The 12,900-nt window shown below is 34.5% G+C and overlaps 1 protein-coding gene across 1 annotated transcript; it reads left to right on the top strand.

Annotated features, from left to right (window-relative positions):
- The first annotated feature begins 6,392 nt into the window (after positions 1-6,392).
- Positions 6,393-6,850, top strand: LOC116108100. Its single transcript, XM_031394388.1, has 2 exons — positions 6,393-6,559; positions 6,613-6,850. The coding sequence occupies exons 1-2, from the start codon at positions 6,393-6,395 to the stop codon at positions 6,848-6,850; spliced, it is 405 nt and encodes a 134-aa protein (XP_031250248.1).
- The last annotated feature ends 6,050 nt before the right edge of the window (positions 6,851-12,900 follow it).

The raw sequence follows: 12,900 nt of genomic DNA, 5'->3' as shown, positions 1-12,900 counted from the left end.
CTAAATGTGGGATTATGGGTACTAGCTCTAATCTCATTTATCGTGGAATTTGTATTAAGCTTGGTCTATATTTTGTTTTTTTTCAATTAAATCTTTTAAGCATCGTGAGACATGTAAAAATCTAATATTTGAAAGAGTGTAATAAACAGAATTTGGTGTATGATGGAAATTAGGAGGAATGTAGAGAATTGTTTTCTAGGTGACAACAAAAACTCAAGGGGATCAAAACTTCGACAATGACCCAATTACTTAAAATTCAATGGAGACGGAAAGCGTTTGGATTCTTTGACATTGTCTCTGGATTCTTTTACATTTGCTTCAATTATCTCGATCCACAATTTGGAAAATGAAGTGGGGAAACAGTTCTGGGCACGATATAAGAAGATGTCCATGCCTTTGACTCAACTCCTTGAAACACAAGTCGTGTTCTTTCGGTATTAAATTTGATATTTTCAGTATTATAAATACGAGGTATTTGGATGACAAATGTAAATCTACATACGAATTTTTTTCTATTAAAAAAGAAAAGGATCCTAAGTTAGGAGTGTTACATTTAGTTGTACGAATAAGCCCATGTGTTATAGGTTAAAAATATTGATGCCATTATAAAATCAAAATTTAGAAAAATAAGATTAATTTCTCGCCCAAAGGGGTGGTAGTCATTTTCTGGTTGATAAAACCTATTTGAAGGGGCCTATGGTGGTCGCATATTTTATATTGTTGTTCTTGTAGAGAATGATTTGTTTATACATGTATATATAAGGGTGAAAATACTAAATCTTGCTTCTAGTTTCTCGATTTATTGTAGTAATAAAAAGTTTCTATAGAAATATGAGTCTTCAGTTTTGACTATCAAATTAAAAGAAAACGAGTTTATAAGACTTTAGAGACATTATGTTAGGCATATCTTTGCAAACTTCATTTTTAAACTTGGGTACAATGATCCATCTTTAGTTGTTGAACTTGAAGGTTCATTATCACGTCTTGTTGTCCAATAATGAGAAAAATCCTTTGCAAGCTAATGCTCTTTGTTTTCTTTAGTTATTAGTTTTAAACTAAAGTTCACTTCATATTTTGTCTATTATCTGAGCCAAACTCGTGGTTGAAATCATGAATATGAATCAAACTCAATACAGTAATATTGATAACTCAAACAAGATCTAAATTATTCCTGCAAGCTTTTAAAAATCCTGTCTTGTTTAATAATACCTTATACAAACTTTGTAGCAACAATCAAGATTGATCACATGTGCTTCCTCCAGTTAGAGCGAATGATTTGCTTAGCTTTATTTATAGATGAAAGCCACCTCTAATGATATGCCTAATCGTAGTCTAAAAAGAGAATACAATAGTTTTGATTAAGTCGTAGTGGGAAACAACAAAGCTCTCCATATCTCTAATTATTGTAACACTATATTAAATATTAACACTTAAAATTGCTTAAGCTTAGTGACGTTTTCATAGTTCATTCCATTATAAAGAACTTGCTAAGTGTTTCAAAACTGATTTATGATGACAATATTGTTGTGGAGTTAAATATATGGACCTCCTATAAGGTTTCAACATTTCACAGACATATGGAAAAAATGATTAGGTTAACACAAACACCTCACTCTCTCAACTTTCGTCAGGGCTCCATTAAGTCATTAACTAAAAATTACTGGCATTTCTACTAAAATTAAAATATATTTAAGTTTTAATATAGATTGTCAAAGAATAATAATAGCCTTACAAAGAGACAAATTCAACCCTTAAAAGAAGGGAAAATGAAAGAGAGAGAGAGAGAGAGAGAGAGAGAGAGGCAATTATGAATTTTAAGGGTTGGATTTGTCTTTTTGTATGCCTATTTGTAAGGCTAGTATTACTCATTGTCAAAACCATCATTCTTAGATCATTAGAATCAATGATCACTCTCTCTCTCTCTCTTTTTTTTTTTTTTTAAATTTTCAATTAAAAAAATATATATATTTTAAGAAGTACAATATTTTTTTCTTCAGTTTTTTAAAACAAATACAAGGAAGTTAGTGGGGGTAACTGCAAGTTTTATGTTTGAGGGGGTGTAAGGAACTTTTTCAATTAATGGAGCCTAACGGGAGTTAATGGAGTGGGGTGGGTGTCTATGTTAATCTAATCATTTTTTCTACACGCCTTAAAAATGTTGAAAACTCAGGAGAGGTCAGTGTAATTAACTCTATTGTTGTGTTGTTTCATGGAAATGTTTTTCTTATGATTTGTTTTTATCTTCAAGAAGGCTAAATGTCACATTTATGTTATTTTAGTTCCTATGTGTCTAATTCAAATTGTTATTATCTCCTCGTTGAAATAAGAGTGTGAGTTCCAATATTAATTATTTTGTATATGATAACATCAAAAACTTATTTTGCTATATAAAAGACTTTTTTTTTTTTTTTTTAATAAACCCCAGCAAAGAGGATAAAATCCATTTTAAGAAGGGAGAGGCAGGTCGACATCATCAGCATAAATAGATCCACGATGGCCAAGAGGCCCAACAAAACAACCTAAGCAAAAGCCATCAGCATCTCGAAAGATGATTTTGTAGGTTGTTGGACCTAGATTGCCTTTTGTAAAACCATCGATGTTTTTGATCCAAGGAGGGGGAGGCAACCAATAAACTGGGTTTATTCGGGGAGCAACTTGTGGCTTAAAAGAGATGTTTAGTAGAGAGAACTATGTTACAATTTTAATTCATTAATTACTATTAGGTCCTTCACTTTTATTTATTAGTTTTATATAATATTTAACTACTAAGCAGTTTTTCAGCAGTTGAGCAGTTATCCCAACAGTTGTCTTAGATGGAAATATTTTTTGCGTATTTTAAAAGGGGAGCAGTTACAGGCCTCCAATACATACAATTAATTTTGATATTCCCAAAACTATCGTTCTGAGAATTGCAATGCATTAAAAGAATCTGTAATCTTTGAAGAAGACAGCAACAACAAATTGCTATGGCTGGAGGTTAGTAGTATTGATTTATTTCCGTTGTATTTGTATATGAACATGTATATGGATTTATATGATTTGGCTATATACATGTTTATTGATATGAATAAAATGTTTAACATGTGGTATCAGAGCCTGTTTAAAATCTCTGTCTGGTATGACTGTTGACATGTGATGTATATTGAATTTTTGAAATGCAAATTTGGAATATATTGCATGAAAATTGGGACTTTTTATATTAAAACTCATAACTCTAAATAGAACATAATTTCTTGTATAAATCATATCTGTTTTTTATTTTGGCATCATTAAAATCTTGGTTGAAAAAGCTTTTCAACGATATATTATTTGTCAAAAACAGAATTGTGATTGCAAAGTTACGCTAGTTTAAAGTTTTCGGTAAAAATCACGTTTGGATGATTTCGGCAGCCATTTACGGTGTCGATTGTTAAAGTAGATGCCCCAGAGCCAATCAATTATTGTAGAATTGACTATTTGTAATAATGTTCATTAATCAATAAAAGGCATTTTATTCTATATCGCGTAAATCATTATTATTGCAATATGTATTGATATATGTCCTTAGAATGATAGAACCGTGACGAGGGTATCAAATGTTTCAAATATTAATAGTGAGAAACCTATGAGCACATATGGTGGCCATTCTAGAAACATCCGTAGCCCCAGTATTATTCTGAAGTAAGGGCACAGATAATACGGTAAGGCTATCATAGTGTTGAACGACCCTGTCGAGAGGCAATGACTGATCTCACTTGTCAAGGTTGTTTGGTGACAACCTGGTGCAACACATGGGTGTTTGTTGTAGGCGATTACACCACAGCAAGTTCACTGGACTGACCCACCAGAGGATTCCATATGGATGGTAACCCCAGTGTCTATGGAACAAATCCTCTAACGAATGGTGGTGCATGTGATCCTTAGACTTGAGATCACCGGAGCGCCTTGTGCACCGATTGGTGTAGTTTGACACTAGCCTAACGCAGTTCTTTTCAGAGCTGTCAATACGGTGGTGATTGGCTGCATCAAGGAGTGTATCAAGACTATGGTGGATTGACAGAGGATTTATCACTCCCGGGTACGGGAGAAAGTTATCTCACGGCGCAATTCAGTATATGGCAATGACACTAAAACTGTGGCCACAGTGGGATTGAGTTGTTGCTCTATCCAGTTTATAATACGGGTCATTGGTCCAGAAACTGAATAAATAATATCGAGAGTAACCGAAGGTTGACACTATTTCTATGCCTTCGTCTCGTCGAGATAACGAATGATGAAAGGATCGAATTGTACGGTAACCATATCGTTGACAGGTAGCTACTTTGCTGAATCCGAATCTATCGGGTGGCCATGATGCCTTGCTAGGGGCCAATCTTGGTCTTTGTATTAGTGAGACGATTAATTGGTGTTAATCGCGATATTATACACTGCCGATATGATGAGGAGCCTATGAGTCACATACATAGAAGATAATTTAAGAGCCAGGAAGAAAAAAGGGCGTTTTCGTCTTTTTGGATGAAAGGGTATTTTGGTAATTTCACAATGCAATTAAATTTGCTGAGGTCGTAGCCTTTATTTAATTTTATTATAAAAATTAAATAAGTGAAATTAGGTTTAAATATGTGTTCGCATATATTTAAATAAATTATCATTATTGTTAAATGTTAATATATATATTAAATATATATTAATTGATTTTAATTGAAGAAAATGATGAATTAAAATAAATATCTAATTAGGGGGTGTTTGGAAACATGGGATGTTTGGGTTGGAGCCCAAGCCCATTCCATATGGGAATAGGGCAAGTAAAATAAGACTATAAAAGAAAAGGTGTTAATTGAAAAAGTGTGTGAAATCATTTTATTCATTGATTACTTTTTCATTTGAGAGAAAAACTCTCCCACGCCACTTTCAGATTTTGGTTTAGCCAAAATCAAATACTCGTTTTCTTCTTTGTTTCTTAAGGCTAAGGAGGACCTAGCAAATCCCTCCTTAGTTCCTTGAGATTGTCTTCGTGTAGACTTCATCGGTTCGATCCTACACTTGGGTCGGTAGCAAAACGTTCAAGGACAAATTTGGTGGAGCCTCCAAACGTGCGTAAGATTATTGAACCTTGAATCTGATTTTCTGCAGATTTAATTTATATATTGTACAAACTGTGATATTATACCCGGATCTTGGTTCTAAGGAACGATCCATGCCATTTACATTTTTTGTTTTCCGCTGCGTAAGTGGGTCGTTCACTAACAGTCGATTTGGGATGGAAACGTCATTTGGGATGCCACCAACATAGGCCATACGTCCACGTTCAAGTTTCCTCTCTAAAATGTTAGAAAAATGGTCAGAATTAGGTTGTTAACAATTGCTGAAAATGGGTTAAAAAGTTGCAAAAATCGGGTCAAGAAGAACTGGTCAAACCGTGTCAACAGGTCAAATCAACCAGGTCAAGGCTAAAACGGGTTAGTTTGACCCGATCAAAGTCAAAGGTCAAACTAGGTCAATTTGACCCAGTCAACCTCGGTCAAGGACCTAATGAGCCAACCTCATCCGATCAAAACCAATCTAAAGTCAAACCAATCAACAAACCAGTCAAATCGGGTCAATGAACCGATCAACGGTCAAATCAGGTTAGTGGGTTACAACGGGTCAACGAGACCCAGTCAATAGGTTATTTAGATCCATTTTGACCCAGCGTGTGGGGCGCGTGGCTTCCTCTAGAGGCGTGTGCTATCACGTGAAGGCGTGTGGACGCGTATGCAATGCTTTTGTCAGCGCCTATCGGCGCATAGAGAGGTGTGGAGGTGTTGTGGTCGTGCGTGGAGGCACGTGAGGTCGATGACGACATGTGTAATGGTTTTTCTAGTGTGTATTTGTCTGTAATGCATAATTTCATGTGATATTCTTGTTTTAATTTGTATTATCTTGAGTTATATGCTGTAATTCATATTATAACTATGTGGTGTCATATGATCGTATATGTTTGATTAATTTAGAGTGGCCATAGCATCTAAATTATGATAATATATGCATTAAGTAATATTAATTATGATCATATTAAAGTTAACAACATCATTTTGCAGTAAATCATGTTGATATAATTATTTTACCCACATGGAATGTTATATTTTCATGATTAATTAGGATGAAATAGAAATTATTTTTATTTCTTAATTAGCCCACAGGTATTATGAAATATTAATAATTTTTAGTTTCATCATTAAAGGATAATGAATCATGATATGTAATGTCTTTACCCACAGGGAGATTTTATGATATGTCGATTCATTTATGATTTGTTATTTGTTTTACATTGATAAACTTATAATTGTTGTTGATGGTTTGTGACTTTGTGCCTCATAATTTATTTAGTAGAAATATATGTTGATATACCTACAATTGATCAAACTTTGATGATGGTTGAGGATAAAGTTCCTTATTTTAGTGGTGACAACTACAAAAAGTGGAGGGAGGCTGTCCTTCTTCATTTAGGGTGCATTGATCTTGACTACGTTCTTCGTAAGGAAGAGCCAACTGCACCTACAGATACTAGCACTCTGGTTGAGATTGCTTTGTATGAACGGTGGGATCCAACCGTTTAAGCATGATGTTTATCAAATCTCACATCATGAGTAGTATTTGTGGGTTGATACCAGAGTGTGAGAATGCCAAGGATCTGATAAATGCTATTCATGCTCCGTTTGAAACATCAGGTAAAGCATTAGGTAGCACCCTTATGAGTAGGTTGACATCCATAAGGCTCATAGGTATTAAAGGAGTTCGTGAGCACATTGTGAAAATGAGGGACATTACTGCTCAGTTGAGGTCCCTTCAAATGGTGATTAATGATGATTTTCTAGTGCATTATGCCTAAACTCTCTCTCATCTCATTGTACTCCTTTCAAGATATCCTATAACACACAAAAGGCTAAATGGTTAATCAATGAACTTTTGACTGTGTGTTCAAGAGGAGGAGAGATTGCTTCACAAAGTTAGTGAAACTACACATTTGGTGATGGGAAATGTCAAGGACACTTCAAACAAGAATAAGAAGTGGAAGGGAAAAGACAAGTTTAATAAGGTTATGAGCAAAGGAAATAAGGACAACACCAAGTGTTTCTTCTGTAAAAAAAAAAAAAAAAAAAGGGACACATGAAAAAGGATTGTCCTAAAAGAAAGACTTGGCTTGACAAGAAAGGTAACCTCACATCTCTTGTGTGTTATGAATCTAGTATGATTTATGTTTCTCATAATGATTGGTGGATTGATTTTGGTTCTACAATCCATGTTTCTAATACCATACAGGGTTATCTGGATCAAAGGAAACCGATGGGAAGTGAATGCAACATCTATTCAGGAAACAAGATGCCTTCACTTGTTGAAATTGTTGGAACATTTAGACTTATTTTAAGTACTAATTTTATTTTGGATTTGGAACGAACCTTTTATATTCTTAGTTTTTCTAGGAATTTAATTTCAGTTTCTAAACTTGTATCTTGTGGATACTCTTTCAACTTTTATGGTAGTTCTTTTAATTTAATTAAGAACTCATATATTGTTGGAAATGGCACTATGGTTGTTGGTTTGTTTAAAATTCATTTAATTGATATTGTTCCTTATAGTTTAATGACTTCACATGCTAGTACTGGTATTAAACGTACTGTTATGAGTGAAAACTCTTCTTTTTTGTGGCATAGGAGATTAGGACACATCTCTATTGATATGATTAAAAGGTTGGTAAATGCTGGAGTTCTTGAAACTCTTGACTATACTGACTTTGATACTTGTATAGACTGCATTAAGGGAAAGCAAACTAACAAATCTAAGAAATGTAATATGAACTTTTAGAAATCATACATACAAATATTTGTTGCCCTGACATGAGCTCTAGCAGTAAAAATATTTCATCACCTTTATTGATGATCACTCACAATACATATATCTCTACTTGCTTCATCACAAGGATGAAGCGTTGGATGCTTTCAAAACATGTAAAGCAGAAGTAGAGAAACAATGTGGAAAGCAAATTAAGATTGTAAGATCTAATAGTAGTGGTGAATATTATGGTAAATACACTGGTACAGGACAAGCACTTGGTCCATTTGCTAAATTTCTTCAAGAGCAAGGTATTGTGGCTCAATGCACCTTGCCTGGCACACCATCTCATAAAACGAAGAAATAAAACATTAATGGATATGGTATGGAGCATGCTACGTAATGCCAAACTTTCTCATTCTTTGTGGATCGAAGCTCTTAAAACTGTAGCATATATATTAAACCGAATTCTAACTAAGGCGGTTCCCAAAATGCCATTCGAGTTGTGGAGAGGTTGGAAATTGAGTTTAAGTCATTTACGTGTTTGGGGTTGTCCAGTTGAAGTATAATACACAAGAACGAAAGTTAGATCCTAGGACTATTAGTGCATATTTTATTGCATATGCTGAAAAATCCAAGGGATGTAAGTTTTATTGTTCGAACCATTTCAATAGAATTGTTGAATCTAGAAATGCCAAATTTCTTGAGAATGGCGTGGTCAGTTGATAATCCGTAAATTATACAGTTTTTATTTGATTTTTTTGTCGGATTTCAGGTACTTTCTAGTGCATTTTTACCTGAATTGGTGCTTAATTCTTTACTTTTCGTGTTTCAGGTTAAAATGGACTTTTTGAGCAAATAAAGACAAAATTGGATAGTTTGACTCAGAAATTAGCGGATCTCAGAAGATAGGAGAGTTTCGGAGTAGGACAAAGCACGATGAAGCTTGTTCCCAAAGAAGACAGCCAAGAATCGAAGAATCGAACGAAGAAGCAAGCAGAGTGGCAGTTCTGTAATTTCAAAACTTTTGAAGGAGCTTCGCCCCGGCGAAGAAATTGTCTTCGCCGCGGCGAAGTAAGTCAGTAACGATTTGGGATTTCTTCATACTTCGCTGGAGCTTCGCCCCGGCGAAGAAATTGTCTTCGCCGCGGCGAAGAAGAATTCTTCGCCGCGGCGACAGTCAACTTATTCAGTTTTGTAAACGCACAGTTTCGTGTTGTGCGTGTTTTTGGCTGGGTTTTTGGACTAAGTATAAAAGAAAAACTTAACCTTTTGCCAAGGGAGCTTGAGCTGTTTAGGTTTAGCCGTTTTTACACTTTTCTTAGAGTAAAGCTTGAGTTTTTCGGATTGTTTAAGAGAGAAGGTTCAGATTTTGACTAGAAGATTCATCTTTTGGGGAGATTTCTTATCTTTCATCTCAGTTTTCTTATGTTTAACTTGTTTATTTCTATTTTTCGGTTATGTAGTATTAAATTAGCTTTGAACTAATCTTTTATGGGTTAGGGTTTTGATTGTAGTTTGAATTTTAAATGGGTTAAGTATTTTGATTGTGTTATTTCCATGTGAATAAGCTTTGGTTGTGTGTTACTCTGAAATTGAATGCTGTATGTGATGAACATGATGAGATTGAGAAATAATTCATGTTAGGCTTCTTGGGTAATCACCATTATAGTAATGAATGTGAATATAGTATAATTTTAGGTTTAACCCATAAAAATCCAAACGAAGTCAAAACCCTGCCCGCTTTGTTTAAAGTGATATTCTGTGTTTCATTTTGCTTTCTTAATTAAGATTTAATTCTTTGTTTAATTTCATTTTTGTTTTCTTTTTCATTACATTTTGCTCCCACCAATCCAAAGAATTCGATTGCTTCAACTTGATAACGTTAGGAAACTTAGTGCTTTGCTAACAATCCTCGTGGGAACGATATCCTACCCATCACTTTATTACTTGAGCGACTAGTATACTTGCTATTTTTGCATGTTGTAGTAAACACGCATCATCAGTGGGAGTGATCAAATCAGAGACTTAGTCTTTGAGAAAATTAATGTTTTAGATAATGCTCCTACATCAAGTAAAAGATTGGTTGTTCATCCAAACAGGGTGAATAATGAGGAACCAATCATTCAAAGTCTACGTTTTGATGAGATTGTTTTAGAAGATCATTATGAGCAACCTCCAACATAAGAGGAACAACCAGTTGTGCAATAGTCTCAAGAAGAGACTATTGATACAACATTAAGGAGATCAACTAAAACAAAGAAATCAGCAATTCCTACTGATTATGTAGTGTATCTACAAGAGTCTGACTGTGACATAGGTGTTGAAGATGACCCAGACACGTTTTCACAAGCTATAGGCAGTAGTAAATCTGAGTTGTGGTATAATGCCATGATTGATGAGATGAATTCTATGGCAGATAATACAGTTTGAGACCTTGTTGAGTTGCCTACTAGAAAGAAACTTATTGGTTGTAAATGGGTATTTAAAACTAGGAGGGATTCATTAGGCAACATTGAGAGATACAAGGCTAAGCTTGTTGCCAAGGGGTTCACGCAAAGGGAAGGGATAGATTATAAAGAAACATTTTCTCCTAATTCTAAAAAGGATTCTTTCCGCATCATCATTGCATTAGTTGCCATTTTGATTTAGATTTACATAGAATGGATGTGAAAACAGCTTTCCTCAATGGAGATTTTGAGGAAGAGGTTTATATGAAACAACCTGATGGGTTCATTTCAAGCGATGGTGAGCCTTTGATTTTGATGAACAATTTTAATACCTTGTAAGTGCACGAATCGCTATCGTAGTCTAGTGTGCAAAAGCAAGGGTCGATCCCACAGAGATTTGTAGGCATTCAATTAATCCTAATATACCATGCCTTAATTAAACAAATAAAATAAACAAAAGAAATTAAACTAATTACTAAGAAAGCAAAATAAATTCTTAACCAACTGAATTAAATAAAAAAATAAAAAATTAATTGAAAACCAATGCAATAAAAACCAAGGTATTTGATTTCACCATAACAATCCAATTCTCTACTAATAATTAATTTATTGCTGTCTCAACCCAATTCCTAGGGTTTAGTCTTCCATCATTATGGTATTATTGTTTGATGTTCGGGTTTAACCAAGTATTCTTAACCATTAAACTCACTAGGATGTTTAGTAAAGTCTAACAATCAAGAACCCATTAAGAACAAGAAGTACTCAAAATATGAACCGAATTGTATCTAGCCTTATGTTTGCCTCAACACAATCCAACCATTCAAAAGAGCTATTCAAGGTTTGCATATGATGTTTACCTTAACTTGTCTCAAACAATCAATTGTTTTGTATTTTAAAGTTAGCATATGATGTTTACCATACTTATTTCATACAAAACATTAAGATCAAATTAAGTGCAATTAATGAAACTAGAAATATATTGAATCAATAGAACAATAAAATTAATCAATGCATAAAAACCTTCATGTTTGGTTACATCGGATCTCTAGACAAGATTTTGTTACCTATGATCATAAAAAAATCAAACCTCAAACCTTTCAAAAACTTGAAGTACAAGAGAAAAAGATGAAGCCGTAGGTAGATCTCTTCTCCTTGCCTCCAATTCTTTCCAAGTTGAAGTCTCTTCTCCTTACCTCTCTCAAAGTTTTAGTCTCTCCAAAAAATACCTAAAGACATCCTTTTATAGTGCTAGGGTTATGGGAAAGTAATAGGAAAAATCCTATACAAAATAGGAGAATAAAATTCGGATTAATCTAAAGTAGAGTCCTTGTAGAATTAGGATTCATATGCTGACCCTTCAGTACTAAAACATGAATATCTTCCTCTAGAAATCTCAGAATAGCGAACCGTAAAATTCTAGGTAAACTAGACTTCCAAATATTTATCAAAATATGTGGAACAGCTCCCAGTTCATGCTGAGGAATTTATGGTAGCTTGGCGAAGTTTCCATTTTCTATCCGTTTCTCTTTAACAGCTACTGCTTGAAAATTGTGCGCCGAAAGACTTCCATTTTTTAGCATGAAAACTTCTAAATCTGATGAAGTCATAAACATATTAATTGTATATATTTGAATCATATTTCCAATGGTCTAAGAGTCATCAAAATTTGAGCTCTTTAGCTCAAGTTATCGTAGCAACACTGAGGCATGTTCCAAAACCTGCGTCTACTTGTCTTCTATGCACTAACGTAACTTTCAGATCAATTTTTAAACATCTTACAGATTTACCTGTGTTGATGCTTTATTTTGACACCAATAATTTGCACGTGTAAAGTAGTAAGCTGACTTAGAAATTACACGTGAATGAACAATGCAATGAAGTAAATGGAAGATAATTTTTAAAGTGGTTTAGATGCTTAAAGCGAATCCTACATCCACTATTCTTTTATATATATGAGGTTATAGGAGGTCATGTATAGCAAGCAGCGAGCAGAGGTACAAATGATTGATTATTCAGAGAGAATATCGAGTTAGTCTCTTTCTCGCGGGTTATCTACGTTCTGAAAATGAAATGTTACAATCAGAATGTGGGTTTTTTATTAGAATCCCCAAAATGAGAGGAGGAGCCCTCTATTTATAGTAGAAGATTTCAGGGTAATGATTACAAATTTGCAAGTGGGCAGGTGTAGTAGAATTCCTACCACGCTCCCCATTGGCTGATTACATAGGAGATATCCTCAAATTGCGTAGGGCTTGGACAGGTGGGCAACTCCCATCCACTCATAAACACAACCTGAGTCTGCTAAGTTGATGACAACCATACTTTTTCTATCTTTGGATGACATGGCAACTCCTGGATGGCACAAAGCCTTCCTTAACTTTGATTGGCGCTTGCTGATGTAAACTCACATCAGCCCTGAATTTTTAGGCATAACAGAAGCTCCCTAGTTCTTAAGGTTCAAAAATTGAATATTGAGAACTTCATGATTATACTACGACCTAACTTGTCTCTAAGAGAATCTGCTCGAATTGTCAGTTGAGAACAGCCTAATCAACATGAGGTCGATGACTTAACTTGACCAGCGAACTAAATAGAGGTCGCGACATGGATCTTCGAGAGTTACACAAGCAACCTGAGGTGATCGTCCCAAAAGGTTCAG

The sequence above is a fragment of the Pistacia vera genome, unplaced genomic scaffold, assembly GCF_008641045.1.
Source record: "Pistacia vera cultivar Batoury unplaced genomic scaffold, PisVer_v2 Contig553, whole genome shotgun sequence".
NCBI classification, from domain to species: domain Eukaryota; kingdom Viridiplantae; phylum Streptophyta; class Magnoliopsida; order Sapindales; family Anacardiaceae; genus Pistacia; species Pistacia vera.
The sequence above is the reverse complement of the archived record's forward strand: the minus strand, read 5'-3'. Positions and strand labels throughout refer to the sequence as shown.

Bases quoted from the DNA above. Each gene is read 5' to 3' on its own strand.
- LOC116108100 (XM_031394388.1), top strand. From the start codon at position 6,393: ATGGTTGAGGATAAAGTTCCTTATTTTAGTGGTGACAACTACAAAAAG. The intron at 6,560-6,612 runs GTGGGATCCAAC...CATCATGAGTAG, and splicing joins GAGATTGCTTTGTATGAACG to TATTTGTGGGTTGATACCAG.